The 21,262-nt window shown below is 50.2% G+C and overlaps 1 protein-coding gene across 3 annotated transcripts in view; it reads left to right on the forward strand.

The window, feature by feature from the left end:
• Window positions 1-20,181, forward strand: part of ZFAND6 (zinc finger AN1-type containing 6) — a 38,612-nt gene extending 18,431 nt beyond the window's left edge. For all 3 annotated transcript variants that reach the window (XM_064158129.1, XM_064158130.1, XM_064158131.1), the window contains 5 exons: window positions 9,106-9,275; window positions 10,350-10,461; window positions 12,940-13,040; window positions 18,245-18,358; window positions 19,111-20,181. In XM_064158129.1, coding sequence (XP_064014199.1) covers window positions 9,125-9,275; window positions 10,350-10,461; window positions 12,940-13,040; window positions 18,245-18,358; window positions 19,111-19,259 — 627 coding nt within the window. In that variant the 5' untranslated portion in view covers window positions 9,106-9,124 and the 3' untranslated portion in view covers window positions 19,260-20,181. The remainder of the gene's footprint in view (window positions 1-9,105; window positions 9,276-10,349; window positions 10,462-12,939; window positions 13,041-18,244; window positions 18,359-19,110) is intronic.
• The last annotated feature ends 1,081 nt before the right edge of the window (window positions 20,182-21,262 follow it).

Consider the following 21,262-nt stretch of genomic DNA (forward strand, 5'->3'; position numbering starts at 1 on the left):
CTGCTGGCCCCATGGCCCTCCCAGAGGCAGCAGTGCAAGGACAGCTTCCCAAAGCATGCAGTGTGCTCGTCTCTCCTGAGTGCTGTCCTTGCTCTGTGATTCACTCGGTGTCTGCCCAGAGCAGCTGCAGTCACTGGGGTGATCTCTGTGCTTTTTTAATGTTTAACAGTTTGTCTTTGCCGAAGGTCCCTCTTGTGTCTTGCTGTAAACAAGCATGTCCAGCTCCGAGGGTTACTTGCTACGTTTTCCCTTGAACCCAAAAAGCGACTTCTTTTGGTGTGGGTGGGTTTTGTTTTGACTTTGTTTTACTGGCATTCAGGATGACCTCTGCAAAAAGGCAGCTTTGTCAGCTTAGATTTTCTGATAGTCATCACTGAAGAGACCAACTTGGAACATGCTGGTGGTGCTCTTTCTGAAAGCATCCCTGTGCGTCTCTGGGCCGGAGCTTCCCCGATCAACTGGGGCTGCCCGCAGGTGTACTGTGCTCTTTGGAGCGGCAAGAGGTAAAGAGGAGGCTGCTCAGCTTTCTAAGCTGGAGGGAAAAGCACTTCTTTGCATTCCACCGAGTTTGGGTACTGAGGTGTGCAAGGGCCTAATTCTGGTGATGCTGCAGTTTCAGTCTTCATCAGCTAAGTCCAGATGTACCTACTAAGGATGGTAATCCTTGACATTTGGAGTTGTTTTGCTGCTTTAGACTCAAAATTAATGACATGCTAAATAAAAGGGAAATTCCTGAAGGCTGCATGGAGAACACTGCCTTTAGTCCCTTAGGTGCCACGGCAATTTGCAGAGGCTCCTGCATAAAGCTGGGGACATTCCTGCAAGAGCCTCACCAGCTGGAAGCTCAGCTCTGTGTAGCAACTTTCTGGAATCTCAGCACTTCCATGGAACTGCTCTTGTCTGTCCTCTGCCACTTTGAAATCTCATGTAAACAAAATGTGGTTCCTCCCATTAGCCAGTACAGTGTACCTGTTACCTTTGCTCTGGTTCTGCTTTGTTCAGGGTTAATCTTCAGTAGAGAGGTTATATTTTTGGAGCTGCCCCTTTCTTTACTATGGTGACTGCTGGAGTTGGGAAGTAGAAGCAAAAGAAGCAAGGAGAGCTTGTTTATGCTCCTGGGTTTTGTTTGGAGACTTGAAGTGTTCACCACAAGTAATTTCTGCTTGTGTGAGACGGGTGAGAGTTTCTGAAGGTACCCTGTTTTGCAGCAGTTAATCTTTGGTTCTGGTAATCCCTGCTTTGCAAAGGCTGAGCTTGGCCACAAGTAGTAATTACAGTTTCAAAGTGACATCTATTAATAGTGTAAGCAGACAACATAGAAAGCTGAATCCTAATGATCAGTGATCTTCTTGATACCAGGATAGAATCTAAGCGTCTTTGTGCTCGCCTAGTAAGAGTGAAGAGGCTGTAGTGAAACGTTCTCTTGTTCCTTGGGTAACCTTGAGCACAAGAGCAGACAGCTGGAGTTAGCAGTATGAGCACTGGAACACTGGAGGCTTTGTCTGTACCAAGTGTTCCTGGGCTGTGTGGTGATGTCATATTGAAACTACAATATTCTGGCTCCAATTAGTTAGGAAAGTCGCTGATGGTCCTCCCTAGGACCTGAACTCTCTCCTGTCCATCTGCCATATCTGAGCCTGCCTTTTCTCTTGCACCTGTGGTTGCTTTTGCCACCAGTGTGATTCTTTCACAGGCTTTCTGACACTTTAAATCTGGGATTTACAGTGTACAGAGAAAGGAGCTTTCTTCAGCGTCCAGATTTTACTGAAATCTTAATTCTTAAACTTGCTGACTTCTTGGAATCAGACACAAAGCAAAGACTTCTGTAACTCCGTCCATGTCTGCAAAGTTTCTCCTCGGAGTGTCTAAGGAAAGCGCTTGGGTTCAGCCTGAAGTGTGTCTGTGCATGAAACAAATAAAGAGCTGTTCGACAGGAATAGACAGGAACAGGAGGAGATGTTGGACGGCTTGTCAAGGGAGCTGAGAGAACGGCTTATGTAAGCCTTTGGTCACCACTTGGAGTCGTTTGCTTGCGATATGAGGCTGTTACGAATTCTACTCCCCAGCTCAGACTGAGGCTCAGAAGTGCTTTGTGAGCAGGAGGAAGGCTGGAGGCCTGCGGGGAGCTGTGGGACGCGTGGGTTCTCTCGGTGCTGAGGAAGCTGCACAACTCCTGTGCTTTGAAAACTGCAGCAGCTGTGCGTCCTGCTACAGGGACAGAAAGGTCACTGCCCTTACGGAGCTGCTTGCATAGCTGGTCCTTAGCCATGTTCACTACTGACTCGGAGCCTTCTGCTGAAACTGGGTCAGAGTGTAACTGCACATGGAGCTCTGCCGGCAGATCTGGAGCAGCTGTAGTGTTGTAGGCAGGGTGAGCTGGAGATGAAATGACATGTCTGAGTGCAACCGGCGAGCTGGGCTCAGCTGTAATGACTGAGGCCCCTATTCAGGTCTGCCAGTTCTTGGCTCCATAGCAAGTCGCTGGGACATGGTAATGCCTTAAAGCGGCCACAAATGACTGCTCGGGGAATGCAAATTGGGGCCTTTTGGGAGAGAGCAGTGGAGTAAAAAGGAAACGGGACCCCTCTGTAACTTGCTGTTAATTTGTGAGTCTGGTGCTTTGCACCCTAAGGAGCATCCTGCGTCCAGCAGCACACCTGAGCAGCTGTGCCCCTGCCACTGGTGCTGTGCTGTGCCCCCTCACAGCCAGTGCCTTGGGAACTGCTGCAGCCACCTTCACCAGCGCTCCATGTGCCCTTTGCTTTCAGCTTGTAGAGGAATGCACTTTGGGTGTTGTACCAGCAGGCCTTTGCTCGTGCTGATACGGGTGGTATCAGGTACCCAGAGCAGCGTGGGCTCTGAAGTGAAATGTGCTATCTGCACAACCTCATGTCCTGCTTTTATTAGTGCCTGGGACAAGCTTAGTGTGTTTTAAGCAGCACAAATGACCATCTCTGCAGTTCCTCCTTTGCTTCCCTAACACAAAGGGAAAATGAGCGTTTGCACTGGTGCTGCTTACAGCTGCTGAACGGCTTCGTTATCAAAGTGATGAAGATGGAGGAGGGAATATTTTAATCACTTGTTAAAAATTAGAGTGATCCTGTGAGGTGAGTGCCAGCTGCAACCTGTCAGTGCATTGCTTTCTGCCAGTGAAGAGCACAGCTTACACTAAATGCTCTGCCTTCTCTTGGAGAAGCGTTTTCCAAACTGGCATTGCTGAGATTCAAGGTTTGGTGCTGCAGCTGAAGCAGGACTCTGTTCAGGGAGTCTCTTGTGTTTCACCTTCAGTGTTTGGAAGGATCTTTCCCATAGCAGCTACAAATTGCAGAACCCAAGACACTGGATGTGAGGATGTGCTCACTTTCCCTATCACTGCTTGGAGAGTGAGGACAACCAGAATTCAAGGGAGAGCTTCTTTGGGGCAGGCAGATGAAGAGAAGGCTGACTTCTGTGCGGGGAGGCGGGGAGAGATTATTCCTAAACCTTGTGTGTTTAATCCTGCTAAACACTGCACTCTCTGATCTTACTGATTAACTTTTGAAGCCTGCAAAGCTAGGGAATCAGTTATTTGAAACTAGTAGCATATAAACATTTTAATTAAAAGGAGGAGGAGGGAAAAAACCCAGAGTGTTGTGAGGCCTGCTGTGTGGAGAGGGGATGTACACAGCCATCTAACCCACACTGCTGAGTGGTGCAAGAGGCAGCTCTGCTCCTAGAGAGTCTGATGTCCAGACCTTGTGCCCTGCCATAGTGCTGCTTCAGCTCAGTGCATTTTCTAATTGAGGGTGTCCTTTATGTGACCTGTTGTGATTTTTTTTTTTTTGCTTGGCACAGACAATAACTTGCTCTGAGGATGTGCTCTGGAGAGGGGGGAATGGCAGGACCTACAGCAGCAGTAAGCAGGCCTTACAGAGGTGTGAAGCTGTCTCTGTGTGACAGGATGAAGAGGAGTGGGTCCACTTGAAGCACCAGATCTGTAGGAAAAGAAGGGCTTAGCCTGTGGAGCTGTGTGCCACCGTTCTGCCGAGGGAAAGAAAGAAAGAAGAAAGAAAATGATCAGAGAGAATTTCAAGTGAAGCTTAGCAAATCTTAATTCATACAAAAAGGCTGTTTATGGAATAAACTTCCATGAAGTGGATGTGCTGGGATTGCATTCAGGGGCCTTGGTTAAGGCTCTTGCCCTTCCCTCTAGGATGCTTCTTTCTCATAAGTGCTCCTACACCTGGTTGTACAACTGTACTGCAGCGCAGGGAACATGCTTACAATAGCGCGGAGTCTGTTGGGGTGGGGTTTTCGGTGTGCTTGCGTTTTGTATGGGTGTTTTCTGTTGTTTGGGGTTTTTTTTCCCCTTTAATGTGAATCAATTCTGCATTCGGTGTAACAGGATGACCCTAGGAACGTTTGCCTAAGCACAGTGCAATGGGGGAACAGGTAGAGCCGAGGAGTATTTGCAGTAGCTTTTACAAGCTCCATGTGTGACTCCTCAGACTGAGCGAGTCATAGCTGTAACCATGCTGATCCTGAGACCTTTCTGTCGCTTCAGCTAGGAAGTTGCTTCAGCTGTTGTACTGGGGCCAAGCTGAGAGCAGTTTTGAAGCACCAGGTGGGGGATGCACAGGGTGTGTTCTGCAGCAGGCTTGGTGCTCAGCACGGGGTGGGGTCCTGCACTTAGCCTTGTCCCTTTGTGCTCTGGCGTTGATCTTCTGTCAAATCAGCAAGCTCTCGAGTCTACCAGAGCACATAGTCCTGATCTTTCCATCAGATGAGCTGATCTGGCCTGAGGAAAGGGTGGGGGTGCGCAGCTGGGGCTGTGGCAGAAAGCCCCCCCCTTTCCACATCGATTCCAAGGCTGCAGGGTCAGTGCCAGCCCCACGGTTGCTGGCTTAAGTAAGGGCTGGGCTCAGCCATGCTGTGGATCTCTCTGCATGAGAAATTATGGCCAGTTTTGGTAAAAACAAAACCTGAAGCTGAGCCAAGAACTGGGATGAAAGGAGTTTCCCTGCCCCCCCAACATCTGTTCAACAATCTCTTGCTGCTGGTGTTTGCCGGGATGGGGACAGAGTCCAGCTGCTCTGCTTGCAGCTGTTTGACTGCTGCCAGAGCAGGTTGAAGTCTCTGGGCACAGTGCTGTGTCATCGTGGCCCTTGCCCCTGGGCAGTGGTGTGTGTGTACAGGAGGGGCTTGCCTGAAGGGCGGCGGCAGGAGCCTCCAGCGCTCGGCTCTCTTCTCCTGTATCCCCAGTGCTGCCTTTTAGCTTGGGGCTCTCCTGATGCTGCAGGCTTGCTCTCTTGCTGAGAGGAGTGTGCCACGGGGGTCACAGCACACGGGGCAAGCACAAGCTTGGAAACCTGCGGGGCTTCAGGCTAACTGGCAAAAGATGAGGTGGGTGATCTGCTGGGTTTGATCACTTCTGCCATGTGCTGGCACCGAGAGGGTGTGAGGGGTTCGGGAGCAAGAGCTGCTTGTATTGATTTGGTGTTCTGTGGCATCAGGGTTGTTAGAGATCAGCAGGCTGCTGAAATGCTGTAGTGGTTCTGGAGTTACCTGCCCCCCCCCCCCCCCCCCCCCCCCAAATTCACCCAGACTAGACTGAGCCGGGTGGGAGCTAAGGAGCGGAGCTTTGTACTCACAGCTTAGCACAGTGTACAAGCAGGTAGTTACAATATCACAGCTGTATACAGAAAGAGACAAAACACAACAGCCCTCCCAGCAGTCAGAGTGCCCAGGAGGGGCTCCCAACCACCCTTCCACCTTCTTTCCCATCCCCTGCCCTTATCCCAGAGTCTGCCTTATGTGCAAGGTGGGTTGGAAGAATTGGCAAGGAGGCTTAGAAGCAGAACGATTAGTTGGGTTATGTGCAGGCTCAGGCAGAAGCAGTTAATACAGCAGAAGCCTGGGGGAGACTTCCTTATCTGTGTTTGTATTCTGGTTGTGCTTGCCTGTGAGTAAAATAGACATCACCTTTATTTTGCTTTTCACAGCCAATAATCTGGTGTCTCATTAAAATAATTCCAGTTAGCCTCAAACCAGCACAGATGTGTGGTGTTCCTCCTGGTCCTGCTGGCCCTCACATCTGTTCCAGAGGTTTTTGCCCTTGTGCTGTGCTTTTTTATGTCTTGGTTTAGTTTGGTTGGTCTGTTCTGGGGGTTTTAGTGTGTGTGAGCCGATGGAGCTCACTGAGCTGTCAGAAGACTTTGTGGTGGTGGTTGGCATTCTTTCCCAGATGGCATTTTGGTGGCACCGAGCCCGGGAGCTGGTGTGGGGAATTGCCTGCTTCGAGCAGTTGTGTTGGTTGAGACCTTTCTCATGTGACTTCATAGCATTGCATCAGTTTGATCCTATCTCCTCTCCATTTTGTCCTCCAAATATTAGCAACCAATGAAGGATCTCCCACTTCCTGTGACTTGTAATAAAGCTCTTCAGAGGAATCCCTGGCACTTCCCCTTGCAGATCTAAGTGTGTTGGAGCCTCATGCCAGTGGCTTACGCTTTGGCTGGTGGCAGGATCCGCTGGTTAATGAACTCGGGAACTGGCTTAGCTGGAACCCGGTCCAGCTTTTCTTGTTTTACTTCTGGACATCTTTGCACACCTTTCACAAGTTGTTTATTGAGTTGAAGCAGTTTTTTGCGTGCCCATGTTGGAAGTTGTTGTGCTGGGATCGCTTTAGCACCTGCTGCCTTCAGCGCTGGTGGTGCTGGGCAGTGGGAAGAGCGAGCAGGACCTGCTGCTGAGCTCTGTGTGCTGCTTGGTGCCAGCTCTGCGGCAGGCATGCGTGTTGAAGCTTGGAAGTTAGCGTGGTAGGGCTCTTGTAATGTGCTCACACCCAAAGGATCGATACCTGTGTCATGGCATCTGTTAGTCCTTCACCTGCTCTGTCCAAAGTGAGGCTTTTTAATTCATCTCTCATTCTTCAGCGCTCTGTGCCCAGAGTGACTTGTATGCAGTTTCGTCTTGGAGTCACCACAGCACAGGCAGCTCCTGGCCACTGGCACTCCTGAAGCTGGGCCCAGCAGGAGAGCTGGATTCCTACACGTGCAGCCTGCAGGCTCACCCCAAAGGGCGGTCTGGGGGCTGACAGTGCCCTTTCAGCCCCGAGTACAGTACTTCAGCAAAATCACACTGAGCTGCTTGAGGTCAGTGGGGGCTTTGTGTGTCCAAAGCAAATGCTTCTGCGTGGGGTGGGGGAGCACAAGCAGCCTGCAATAAGCTTAATTGCAGGTTGAGGCTGAACGAGATGCTATCAGAGGTTTTGTCTCTTGCTCCTATACGTTCCTCCTCTTGTATCTTGACCAGTTTCTCATCCTCGGAGACCCTTCTTGCTCTGAGCAGGGCTTGACTGTGGCTTGTGTTGCTGCTAGCAGTGCTTCTGAGGTGTCAGCGGCGTGTTCTTTGGGGAAGCAAACCCGCAGTGCAGTGCGAGTGGGCATCAGGGAGATGAAGATACCTGTCTGAAAACAAACCACTGGGGAGCTTGTTTGTGTCTGGCTGCCAGTGCACCTTATGTAAAATCAAATCTCTTCACCCTGCTGTACTTCTGACTCTGGTTTAATCTAGTTTTATAACTTGGCAATTGGCAGAGTGTTCAATATCCTGAAGCCTCTTCCCTCCTGGACTTTCTTTGCTATTGAGAGATGTAGAGATTTTAAGTGAAGGATGATTTTTATTAGGATTTTGTCAGTAATATTGCTTATCTTTGATTCAGCTTGCAGCAGGTAAAGTTATCTGTGCCTCAGCCTGCTTTTGAATCAGCAGTGTGGAATGCTAGAGCCCAGTTGATCCTGAAGGAAATAATCAATACCTTAATTCAGTTTCTTAATGAGAAACAGGTGTTCCTTCCAAACTGATACCACAGAAGGGGCAAGAACCTGTTTCCAGAGGGGCGAAAAATGGAAAACTGATTTCATCTGAGTGACAGATATCAACAGCTGACTAACAGGTTGGGCCATTTGAGAACAGTTAGGAAGCTCAGGACACTGAAAATGGTAACTCGTTGGGGTTTTTGCACTAAGGTTTATAGATCTTTAGAAGCCAGGGATACGAAATGCAAACGGTGCAGGGTTTGTGAGGACTCAAACTAAGGATGCCACAGGAGCTGCCTTGATGGCTGTCTAGTCACTTCTGGTGTATTTTCACACGAGATTGGTGCCTAGACACATAATATCCTGCCCAGTATTGGTGACTGGAAGGCTGAGAGCTTTCCGTGTTTGACATCCCGGTGCGGGGTTTGTGGTAGGAGGTTGTGTTGTCCTGTAAGAGTGAGGCAGTGACTAACCAGTGACATGAGTTCATGTGACTGCTGCTAATGACAATCATTATGCAGTAAGCTTCTGTTACCCTGCTTGGTTTCAATTGCAGAACTCTTCTTCACTGATCAAGGCTTCAAGTTTCAAGAAGAGTTCAGCATAGGAGTCCACCTGCCCTGCCTCCCCTTAACTTGCTACTAGAAGCAATAACACTGCCAGTCCTGCCTCCACTTCTGGTGTCCCCAGCACAAGAAGGACACAAAGCTGTTGGAGTGGGACCAGAGTAGGCCACAAAGATGCTCCAAGGGCTGGAGCAGCTCTGCTGTGAGCATAGGCTGAGGGAGCTGAGGGGGTGCAGCCTGGAGAAGAGAAGTCTCTAGGGGGACCTCAGAGCTATCTGCCAGTGCCTGAAGGGATCCTGCAGGAAGGCCTCAGAGGGACTTGTGCTGAGGGTGTCTAGAGACAGGCCAAGGAGGAATGGTGTGGAGCTGAGGAAGAAGTTGTTGAGTGTGAGGGTGGTGAGAGTCTGGCACAGCTGCCCAGGGAGGCTGTGGCTGCCTCCTGCCTGGGAGTGCTGCAGGCCAGGCTGGATGAGGTCTTGAGCAGCTGAGTGCAGCTGAGAGGTGTCCCTGGGCACGGTGGGGAGGTTGAGGCAGCTGAGCTCTGAGCTCCCTTCCAAAGTGAGCCATGCTGTGAATATTTTCTTAAGCGACTCTTCTTTGCAGGCTGTTTATTTGCCGTGAAGTGGTGGTGCTGGGGGGGTCTGGATGTGTAGGTCATGCAGAGCTTGTGGTTGTGAAATGTCAGCCATGAAGGCGTTTTCTCAGGCCGCTGAATGCTGGGTTGTGTGCTTGGATTTCAGGTCCGTAGCAGAAGGGAGAATGGCTCAAGAAACCAACCGCAGCCAGGTGCCCATGCTGTGCTCCACTGGCTGTGGCTTCTACGGCAATCCCCGCACCAACGGCATGTGCTCGGTCTGCTACAAAGAGCATCTGCAGCGGCAGAACAGCAACGGTAGAATTAGCCCTCCGGGTAAGTAGTGCTGACACTGCTGGCCGCACCAGGCGGCACGGCACAGCAGACAGCATCTTGGCCACGACAACCCCAGGCACAAATCCAGGCAGGATGCAGAGTGGGTCAGGAGTAACTCTGAAGACAGACTTAGGAGTGTTGGGTGTGGAGCAGCTCCTCAGGAGCCAGCAGTGCCCTCATGCAGCCCAGCAGGCAGCTGTGTGCTAGGCTGCAGCCAGAGGAGTGTGGGCAGCAGGGCAAGAGAGAGGATTGTGCCCCTTGGCTGTGCTCAGACCTCACCTCCAGTCATGCCTCCGGTGCTGGTGTCTCCAGCAGAAGGACACAGAGCTGCTGGGGTGAGGCCAGAGGAGGCCACAAAGATGCTCCAAGGGCTGGAGCAGCTCTGCTGTGAGCACAGGCTAAGGCAGCTGGGGGGTGCAACCTGGAGAAGAGAAGGCTGCAGCAGGACCTCAGAGCTGCCTGCCAGTGCCTGAAGGGTTCCTGCAGGAAAGCTGCAGAGGATGTCTAGAGACCGGCCAAGATGGGGAATGGTTTGAAGCTGAGGCAGAGCAGGGTTAGACTGGAGCTGAGGAAGAAGTTGTTCAGCAGGAGCGTGATGAGACTCTGGCACAGGCTGCCCAGGGAGGCTGTGGCTGCCCCCTGCTTGAGGGTGTTGCAGGCCAGGCTGGATGAGGCCTTGAGCAGCTGAGTGTAGCTGAGAGGTGTCCCTGATCACGGTGGGGAGGTTGGAGCAGCTGAGCTCTGAGCTCCCTTCCAACCTGAGCCATTCTAGGATCATTGTATCGGAATGCTGCAGTTGATGCTGATGTTTGTAGATGCTTTAATTAACCAAAAATAGGAACTGTTTCACAGCTTCAGCTTCAAAATCTTGTGTAATTTCTGGGGTCCTGGGGCTTGAATATGACCAGAATATGGCCAAACAATTAATGTCTGTAAAATTACCTTTCATTATGATCTCAACAGAGTCAATTACTTTCCTGGCTGGTGTCACGGGGGTCAGAGAATAATTGCATTGTTGGCTTTTGTGATCCCAGGGAGCAGCAGAACACACTGACATGAGTGTTTTCCTTCCAGCAACTTCTGTCACTAGTATAACTGAATCCTTACCAGTTCAGTGCACAGAAGGCAGCACCCAGGAAACTCAGTCACCTTTAGATTCTACATCGACTCCATCTATGCAGCCAAGGTAAGCTGCTCGTTGTTGTGCTGCCTTCTTGGGTTAAAGCGTGTACCAAGGCTGTGCAAGCCCAGCCTTGGTGTGTGGTGCGCTGACATCTGGGATTGAAATGTTAGGACCCGCTTAGGCAAAGGTAAGGACTAACAGCTCACTTGAAAGCTCGGGATCTGGCAGTTAGTAGTAGCTGATCTGTCAGCTACATCTTGCATTCAAATGCAAATTTGTCTTTGGAGTTTAGCCTCAAATAGGAGCATTGCCAGCTTCATGCTGTTCTACAGAGCTTTGTCTGGCTCGGCTTCTGAATCCACAATCTGCACCAAAGGAGAGCTCTTTACAGCTTAGAAATGGGAGGATTTTGTTACGAGACAGGGCTGGGCGCTGAGCTCAGGTGAAAGCAAGATGCTGCGTTAAACTGGTAGGTGCAAGGCAGTCCCGAAGGTGTGCCCGGATGGCATACACCTGGGGTGTCTGCTGCAGACCTCCTGGGCAGCTCGGGCTCTGTCAGTTCAGCTCTGCACAGGCGTTTGCTGCCGCAGTGCCAGGGGACAAATGGTGACTCTGTGGTAAGCACTAGCATCTGACCACCGACTTCCAGATCCTTCCCCCTCGCTGCTCTTACCTGGGTTTGTGGTACAGTGGGGTTCTGGCTGGGAGCACCACTGAGGAAACTTGAAAGTGGTGATGGAACAATGAGTGGCTCAGGACAGGCAAAGCCACTTTGATCACAGCTAGAAATGGAGTCTGCTGTCCTCATCACAAGTGTCCGTGGCATAGAAGCTGTTGCACCACGACCATACTGTGCCCTCCTGGCTCACAAATGGAGCCTGCTAGAAGTGCAAGCCTTGGGTTGCTCCACCATTGGCACCTGAGCCAACAGGGGAGATGGCAGGATCTTAGTACAGGTTGTGCTACTGAGCTGACTTCTTCCTAAACAAGTAAGTTCAACTGGCTTGTTGAAGGAGACACAATGTTCTCGTGTAAATCACCCATTCTGTGCTCTCCATGTCTGAAAGCCAAATTTGGTCCTGTTTAGTGGCTGCATTTCACTTCAGATGACACAACCAGCAGTGACTTCAGTGCTTTTGGAGTGAGAAGTGTTAGTGTTACACTGTGGCAGGTGACCTGCAGTAACAATCATTCCAGCTTTCCTTTTTAAACCCAGAGTGTAGTGAGATGCAGCCCGAGGGGGATTTCATCAGTTAGCACTGGTTGATTATGTTCAAACTGTCTTCTGCTCCTTAGCTTTTTATAGGAGGTGTTATCTCAGGCTTGGAAACTGTCTGTGCACCAGTGTGAGGTGCCATGCCTGTCACTATAGCTGAGCTTTCCTTTCTGAGCTTTCTAATTGGGATAAGAAAGGGACATCTTACCCTGGTACAACTCCTGGTATGTGTTTAGAAAACAAATCAATTCATCCAGGTCAGTGCTCAGAAGTGAACTTGACAGTGCCTTGGGTTTTTCTCACACCACCTTTCTAATGCCATAAAAGAGGGAAGAAAGCATCTCTCTGGTCACTGCTTTGATTACTGCTTTCTGGAGAAGTGAATGGATGCTTGCTCACAGACTTGCACTTCAAAAACCTGTCTGCTTTTTAAAGAAGGAATTCAGCTTCAGTCTCTGGTAGTGCCTCAGTTTTGATACTTGCAGGAAATGTTCAGTAAAGCAGCAGTGCCCTGTAGCAGATGCCCAAGCCTGCAGCTCCAGGCCCACCTGCAATTCCAGGCAATTAAAATTGTGACCCCCCAAAGTCCTGGTTGTGTCATGGACTGCTGGTGGAGCTTTGCTGGTGGTTGAGCTGCTGGATAATCCAGTTTCCTGGATCCAGAGTGCATCTCTTGAGTGTAAACCGATGGGGCAGTGTCATGTCTCACCTGGGGCTCCACCAGTGTCTGGTTGCACAGCAGAGCTGCTGGCTGAGCAGCCTGGATGTGCCCAGAGGCTTCCACTGGGACTTCAGTGGTGTGGCTGCCAGGGCTGGGGACTTTGGCCCACACCACTTCACACTGAAAATCTGAAGGGCTGTGTGTGCAACTGCAGATATTTTCCTGCTGCAGACACTGCCATGCTGAAATTTTCCTGTTCATATCACTGGAACACCAGAGGCAGCTCCTCTGCAATTATCCTGCTGACTTAGGGTGGAAAAATCCTTGCTTCATGAATGTTGTCTTGTTGCTTCCCTGTTGGAGGATGGCATGCCAAGCCACCCCAAAATGTTGTGTTTTCCCTCCTTGTAGGTGAAGTGGTTGATTGCCTTCAGTATGGATGCAAAAACGTTTAGCTTCCTACATGGGTTTACAGGGTTCTTAGACACTGATGGTCTGAAGTGGCTGCAGACACCCTCGGGGGGAGCAGTTCTGACATGCATCAGACTAGATATTGATAGGAGAGTGGTTTGGGTTTTTTCCTCAGGAATGCTTTATAGAATGTGCCTGTGCTCCACATACAGTAACTTTTCTCTTGCACCCTCTTCTCCCCCATTCCTTCCAGCCCTGTGTCCAGTCAGTCCCTTCTAACAGAATCTGTAGCATCATCCCAAGCGGATAGCACAGCTGTGGACAAAACAGTACCTGAGACAGAAGAGTTGCAAGGTTGGTGCCTACTTTTCAGACACAGAACTTATGAATTACTTTATCTGTTCTCTATTATTCTTTTTTTCCCAAGAGATGCCTTATTCTGAAATCCAACTATTCTCTGAAACCAGACAACACAATAAGGCTGAGCTTTCCTTTAAGAAAAGATAAGGCTTAAACTGAAACCTTTCATGTTGAGCTGGTGATTTCAGTACCTGCCATAACAGGTAATAATTGGGCTTGGGAATGCACACCATAAACCAGTCTGCTTTTCTGGGTTTGTGCCACAGCTGTCCAGTGTGAGTGGCTGTGAGTGTCTGCTGCTTCTCACTGTGGTCACTTGCAGTGAGTAGCAGCAGTTTGTGCCTCTATCTGTGGTGGGAGGGGTGTTAGGAGACAGCTGTTGTGAGAACAGTGTCTGCTAGAAGCTTGAAGCACCTAGGAAAGAGCTTTTCCTCTGAACCATAGTGGGGTCATATTTTGACCCCCTGAAGTTTACTTCATCAAATACAAAATTACCAAACCACAAACTCTGCTTGAAAAGAGCTGAGTGACTTGAACTGAAGTCCTTGCTGCTTGTACGAGGCAAAGTTTGGGTTTCTTTTCCTGGGCAGGTTTGCAGAGCTTTCTAATAATCTTTCCTAGGCAAAGGCAAAATAAAAGTCAGATCATAGCCAAAATTCAGTCAGACTTGTAGTGCACAGACATCAGAAAAGGTGTGTAAAGGCAAGTCAGGAAGTGTCCTGTTTTACTTCTACTGGCATAGCTGAGGCTTCAGTGGGTTGTGTTTCTCTAGACTACTGTAGCCACAGGAGCTTGGTTTTTCCACAGATACATCATCTAATTCCACCTAAGATGCTAAATATGTGGGTTTGTACTTCTGGTGTCAAAGTCATGCTCTTCAGATACTTAGAAAACCTGAGCTGTCCCTTTTCTAGGGGCAGTAGAGGAGTCATTATTCAGCTCCTGTGCTGAGCGAGGCCACCCCAGTCCCACAGCAGCTGTGAAACTCGGAAGGTTTAATACTAACACCATTTTTGTACCAGCCCTTGAGGTGCTCCATCTGGAAACGTGTTTGCTCTTCAAAAGTTAGATGCCAGACAGACAGTTCCTGCCTTCTAGCTTGCTTTCTGGAGCTAGAGCTGGTGCTGCCTCAGCTTTGTCAGTGCACAGAAGGCATGCCTTTAATGCTGACCAGCTCCAGAGAAGAGCAAGTGCTGGGAAGGTTTATCAGCCTTAAACTCTCTGTATTTGCACAGCAGAGGGAGGTTTGCAGGCTGTGTGTAAGGAGCACAGGTATAGCTCTGCTTTCATCCTGATTCTACAGTGTGCTATGTGCCAGCTGTAACCCAGCTCCCACACAGTACATCCTTTTTTGGATCCCCCAGAAGTAGAACGTCTCAGTTCAGGCACTGCAGGTTTGCACTCTGGCTGTTGCATATCCGAGAACATCAAGGCAGCTCCTGTAAGCTGATCTTGCTGCCTTGTCTTTGTATTTTTGCCACACTGCTGTGGTTGTCCATCTTCTGTCCAGTGCCTGGCTCTGACTGTTTACCTTTGCATCTTGTTTGGCTTAGCTGCAGACCCTTGGTTTGCAGCTTCCTCTGTCTCTTCACTGGAAGGTGGAGAGAGTGCCCTAATCAAAAACAATCTTTGATGCTTGTGCTGTGAGGTGAGCTGAGCCTGTGGAAAGGTTTTCCCAGCTGCTCGCTTTGCCCAGCTGTGTAAACTTAGTCCCCTTCTAATTCCCCACCTTTACTTCTCCCTCTGGGAAGGTAAGATGGGGTTCTTGGCTTCAGGAGCCTACTCATATTTTACAGTGTGTATGACAAGGATCAGCCTGTCGCAGGTGCACTCAGCTGTGTCCTTCTCTCTGTCCCATGGCGATCTCTGAGCTGAGAGCACCATCACTTTGTAATTGCAGCTCTAAATTACAGTCCCTATTTATAACTCAGTGGCAGGGTCAGCCTCATTTCCTGCGGAGGTGCTCCTGTGCTGTCCCTTAACTAAAAATCACAGCAAATGGCAGGCTGCTTTTAGAGTGTTTTGCTTTGGAAAGAAAGTAGCTTCCCCTGGATGCTGAGTGGATTTCCTGGAGTTGCTGTTAAAGTTGTGCAGCCTAAGGTTCAGGGACCTCCTGAATTTGAGTTTTAGGCTGCTGTCAAGAGTGTAATACAAGTCTGTGCACCAAAGGTATTTAGTATTGTCTGCCTCTCTAGTGTTCAAAACTAAAAGCAGTGATTGAGGCAGATGCCTGCAGCCTGCTGCACTCTTAGGGTTAGCTTCACCTTTCATTCCTCCACAGCAGTACCCGTTCTCCCTAGGCTTGCTCAGATGCACTGAGTGCAGCTTCTCACAACTGCCTTCTGGGGCTGAGGAACCTTTGTCTTTAAGAAACTCAGCCCAGTAATGAGGAGGTGACAAACGTGAAGCATCCACTATAGGCAGCCGAGAGCAGAGGAGGTGTCAGGAGCCCTGCAGCACAGTTGCATGGTGTGGCTGCAGGGGTGCAGGCACTGCAGTTTGCTCCATCTCACAGGTGCTGTTCTCCTGGTCAGTCGCAGCACACTGGAGTTCAGGCAGGTCTGGCACAAGCAAGGCAGTGGCAAAAGCTGCTGCCCTAGGAGGAAATCCAGGCTCTCCTTGTTTTGCTCAGCTGAGAGCATGCTTTAGGAAACAGAACTTCCAGCAGCCAGCCCAGCTTGTCAGCTGCAGAGAAATGAGTGCACTCAGCTTTATTCCTTCTGGTGAGCTGGCAGCTTGTCCTGTGCTGCCAGTGCTTTCCTTCTCTGGCTAAAGGTAGAGCTGGGGGAAGGGAGGGAATCACTTAGAGGAAAGCAGTGGCCTGGGATCTAAACAAAGTACAGCAGCTGGGAGTGGCTGCAACCTGTTTCCTGCGGTCTCCAGAGTGGGTGACATTGCATTGTGCCTGCCTTTTTATTGCCTTGGTCACAGCTGGCATGGAGACAGAGCACTGAACCCTAGCACCTTGTCATCCAAAGGTGGCTTAAGGCTTTGTTGCTGTCACAGAGGACTTGGGGTCCAATTGCTGTCTTCCTTGCAAGAGCAACTTGAGGTTACTACGGTAGATGCAAAGTGACTTGTAGCGGCAGCAGCAGCTGCAGAGTCTTCCACTCGGCTCTACAGTGAGCAGCAGCCCTTAAATATTGTTAAACCTTTCCAATGTGAGAGCCACTTGGACTCGATCTCCTTGGGTCCCTTCCAGCCCCTAATATCCTGTGATCCTGTGATGTCTTAGGCTTGGCTGCAGAGAACACGGCCACTTTACCCTGCACTTGGCTGGGAGGCTTCAGTAGAACTTGTCTGGAGGTAACTGCATTTGAGTCACAACAGCAAATGCAAAGCTGAGAACAGTCACTGCTCAGCACTGCCTCACAGCATGCAGCTCTCTTATGCAGTCAGGAATGCTGCAGTGGCTGTGCTGTACAGCACTGCAGAATCCACGGGAGGAAGTCTTGCTGCTTCCAACACTTGCCTCATCTTTTAGTCTTCACTGCTTTTGATTTGTGGAAGTACTTGGATGCTGTGGGTCAGAAATGTGCCCTTCAGCAGCCATTTAAAGCTGCTGGATGTTGGGGGGTTGGTTGTGGTGGGGTTTGTGGGTTTGTTTGGAGATTGAAACTGGATGTTAGGAAAGGGTTCTTTGCAGTGAGGGTGGTGAGACACTGGCACAGGTTGCCCAGGGAAGTTGTGGAGCACAGAAGCACCAAATGTGATCTTCAATCACATTCTGTGTTTCTGTGCTCCACAACCTCCCTGGGGGTGTTCAAGTCCAGGTTGGATGAGGCCTTGTGTGACCTGTTCTAGTGGGAGGTGGCCCTGCCTACGGCAGGGGATTGGAACTGGCTGATGCTTGAGGTCCCTTCCAACATCAACCATTCTATGACATTGGGAAGAAGTTCTGTACTATGAACACTGGAATAGGCTGCCCAGGGAGGTGGAGTCTCCAGCACTGGAGGTATTCAAGGTCAGGCTTGATGGGGCTCTGAGCTGCCTGATCTAGCAGAGGATGTCCTTGCTGACTGCAGGGCGGTTGGACTGGATGCCCTTTGGAAGTCCTTTCCAACCCAAACCATTCTCTGATGCACTGCAAGAGTGGAAAGTGCCAGCATGGGCCAAAGCCACACCAGAACTGGCATGCATGATGGCTGTCAACTGGCACAGCGCTGGCACACATATGACAGCCTCTGCCTAACAACATCCAGCTGCACAGAGATGTCTGCAGCTCTTTCCCTGACAGAGGTCTGCCTTTGCTGCTGTTTTCTCTCTGCAGTGCTGGCCCAAGCTCTGCTGCCATTGACACTTCTCCCAGCTGCAGCTTGTTTTGCTGCAGGTACTCCTAGCTCTGTGTGTTTCCCTCACTGGAGATCTAACAGTGGCTGCTAGGCAGAAATTGGCTCTTAGCCCTCCCTGAAGTTGGACTTTTTGGTTTCTCTTTCTGTTTTGTAATGTGAGGAATGTGCACATAGCTGGGGAAAAGGAGCCAGTTTCCATTCTCACCTGGGTCAGGCAAATACTCCTATGACTCGTGGGTATTCTCCCACACCACCTGGAGCCAGGCTCCTGCAGAAGAGAGAGCTCTGAGGTAGCTGAAAGCTGTGTTAGCAAAAGCGTTTGAGATGTGGTATTTCCCTGCTCCCTTCCGGGTCTCAGCATGGTGTCATTCTGCCCTGGAAGCCTGCCTTGAGCCGAGGGGCCCCTCTGAGGGCTCTTTCCAGGTGTGCTACAGCAGCAGTCTTACTGCTCTGAAATGCTGCAGTTGTGTGGCCTTTTACTGCAGCCTTCAGCAAAAACAGTGCTGGCTCAGTATTGGAAAGGGAGAGTTTCACTGCTCTGATCCTAATGTCAGTGCTTTTCACAAGCAGATGTTGGTTACCCTGATGGGGAAACACCTGAGTGTGCATTCTCTTCCCAGAGCTGTCAGCTGCCCTTGCAGCTAATTCCTAATTCTTCTGTTTCTTGATGGTGTTTCTGTCTTGTGAGCATCAAGCATGCAGTGAACTCTCTCCTTATGGGTGTCCAGAAGGAAGTTCCTGTACCCTGAGTCTGTTGTACTTCAGATGTGAAAGCTACAGCAAAATGGTTAAGCCCAGAACCTAAATTTACCACAGGAGCTTTAAGATGATCATGTGCCTCAGAGGGAGGAAGGGGAGAGGGACTGACTCGGTTTCACTGTTCTTATTCACCTCTTTTAACGGCAGCTTCAGTGTCAGAGCATGCAGAGCCTACAGCTGAGGAGCAGGAGAAGTCGCTTGACAAACCCAAACAGAAGAAGAATCGTTGCTTCATGTGCAGGAAGAAGGTTGGGCTGACTGGTAAGGAGCACTCATGTCACTGCTCTCAGACTTGCCTTGGGCCTTTTGCCAGGCCCTAAGGAAATGGGGCATGGTCATCTGGGCTGCTGATTTGAAATCAAACTTGGCCAAAGGTGCCTTTGCCTGTCGCTTCCTACAGTTAGTCACAGAGTGCTAGGGGTTGGGAGGGACCTCAGAAGATCATCCAATCCAACCCCCCTGCCAGAGCAGGGTCACCCAGGGCAGGAATGCATCCAGGTGAGTTTGGAAGCTCTCCAAAGGAGGCTCCACAGCCTCTGTTCCCCCCTGCTCCAGCTTGCACCCCTGTCCCTTGCCCTGTCACTGGACGTCCCTTAGAGGCAGTCAGTCATGAATCATTTTGTTACTCAACTTCCTGTCCTTAAGTGAGGCTCACAATTTGAAACACTTCCCTTTTGGAAGTCTGCTCAGCTGAGGAATTGGATGACAGTTGGCTGCTGTTCCCCAATCAGCTTTGCACTGGTTGAGCAAGAGGGCCTGAGAAAAACTGGGTTGTGTGGGGTGAAGGCATAACCCAAGGAGGAGAGATCTCCAGAGTGTGGTGTGGTAGGAATGGGCAAGCCAGGCCTTCCCGTAGCCACTTCAGAAGGGGCTCCCTGCGATGGTTGTGCCTTCTGCAGCAGAGGCCCCTTGGCTGGTTGGCACAGGTGCCCAGGCTGGCTTGCTGGTGAGTGCAGAGCCCAGGCTGTGCAGGCAGGGCAGTGCCTGAGCAGTGCTGCTGTTTGTCCCCGCAGGCTTTGAGTGCCGCTGCGGGAATGTGTTCTGCGGCATGCACCGCTACTCAGACGTGCACAGCTGCTCCTACAACTACAAAGCTGATGCTGCTGAGAAGATCAGAAAAGAGAATCCTGTAGTCGTTGGGGAGAAGATCCAGAAGATCTGAACTGCTGCTTCTGCTGGAACACGAGAGTCCTCTGCCCGTCTGCAGATTGAATTGACTTGAGCTTTCTTTCCTTAGTCACCGGGAGCGTAGCGCAGTGTCCTTGCCTAGACCTTTAATCATGCATGTCAGCAGATGAATAGATTTTTGGGGGTTTTGGGTTTGGTTGTTTTTTTGGTTTGGTTGTTTTTGTTTGTTTCTGTTTTGAACATGAGACTGAACCTTTTCCTCTTCATTGCAGTTTTCTGTGGCTGAAGACTTCAGTAAAACTTTACAAGTATTATCCTTTAAAGATGATTTTAATCCTAGTGGAGTGCAGAGGGCTTTTATAACCAACGTGGAGAGAGCGTCGCGGGGGCTGTGCTCTCCCAGCCTCCAGCGTGCATGCATTACCTTTTGCAGTTCATTTTCCTGGTGTATATAGCTTTCCTCTGCAGCACAACTTCCTTTTTGGTTTGTTTTGGGGGTTGTTTTGGTTTGTTTTTTTGTTTTGATAATGCCTTGTATGGCACAACTAGTTATCAGTAACTGAATGTATTTTAATCATTATGGCTGCTTCCCTTGGTTTGTTTTTCGTTTCCCCATTAATGAGGGGTTATACCTGTTGGCATATTAGCTTGTTTGCACCCTCTACCTATTTATGTATGAATCATTTGTAATGAGAGTGTGTGCTGAGGTCTGTCTGCGTGGACTTGGGTTTGGTTTGGGTTTTTATTTGCCCTCGGGGTGGGTTGGTTCGTGCGTGTGTGTGTCTGTGTGCGTGGGGGGCAGGCTGTATGCACTTCACTGACTGCAGGTTTCCTTGGGGTTACATCCATCAGTCTGTCTGTACACAAATATGAAGAATGATCCGAAGTTCTGTGCTGTATTTATGTTTATCCATGTCTTAACTTTGATTAAATAAAATTGGGGGAAAAAAAAACCATGGGAGCCCTTCTGCCTGTTGCTGCTGTGTGCCGGTTGGGCTCCTCTCGCTGGGTTCTTGTCCTGCCTCTGCTGAGTCCTTTGTGTTCATTCACAGTGTCACAGAATGGTTTAGGCTGGAAGAGACCTCGAGGATCAGCCAGTTCCAGCCCCCTGCCAGGTGGTCTTGAACACATCCAGGGAGATTGTGGAGCACAGAAGCACCGAATGTGATCACAACCTCCCTAGGCAACCTGTGCCAGTGTCTCACCACCCTCAACCTGTGCCAGTGTCTCACCACCCTCAACCTGTGCCAGTGTCTCACCACCCTCAACCTGTGCCAGTGTCTCACCACCCTCACTGCAAATGACCCTTTCTTAACATCCAGTTTCAATCTCCCCTCTGCCAGCTCAAACCTATTCCTCCTTCTCCTGTCATTACCAGACCTCATCAGTAGTCCCTCCCCAGCCTTCCTGTAGCCCACTTCAGATACTGGAAGGCCACTCCAAGGTCTTCTCCAAGCCTTCTCCAGGCTGCAGAGCCCCAACTCTCTCAGCCTGTCCTCATAGAGCTGCTGCAGCCCTCTGATCATTTTTGTGGCCCTCCTCTGGACTGGCTCCAACAGTTTCATGTCCTGCTTGTGTTGGAGGGTCCAGAACTGCACACAGGACTGCAGGTGGGGCCTGACATTACTTCTCTTCTGATTCCCACCTGCAGCTTTCAGACACTGCAGTTCCCAGAACTTCTGCACCTGCTGCACTGACCCTCAGGAGCTTTCTGTGCTCCTTGTGCAGCCTGTCACTCATGCAGGAGTTGGTCGTTTGTGTCAGTGCCCTTAAGCTGGGGGCAAACCTGCAGTGAAAGAGTTGTGGATCCACAGCCTGCTCAGTGTCTGCCTGTGTGATCCTGTCGCTGAGAAGTGCAGCAGTGGGAGTGGGATCCACCATCTGACAGACAGCAATTGAAGGCAGGTGAGAGACTGGTTCTGGAGACACCTCCTCTGTTGAGATGTCTGCTGCTGGGGTTTGAGATCAGTGGGTTTTAGTGTTGAACGCTGCCACAACCTCCCTCCACAGACTCCTTAGCAGATCTGCAGGCCTGTA

The sequence above is a fragment of the Pogoniulus pusillus genome, chromosome 17 (genome assembly GCF_015220805.1).
Source record: "Pogoniulus pusillus isolate bPogPus1 chromosome 17, bPogPus1.pri, whole genome shotgun sequence".
Taxonomy (NCBI): domain Eukaryota; kingdom Metazoa; phylum Chordata; class Aves; order Piciformes; family Lybiidae; genus Pogoniulus; species Pogoniulus pusillus.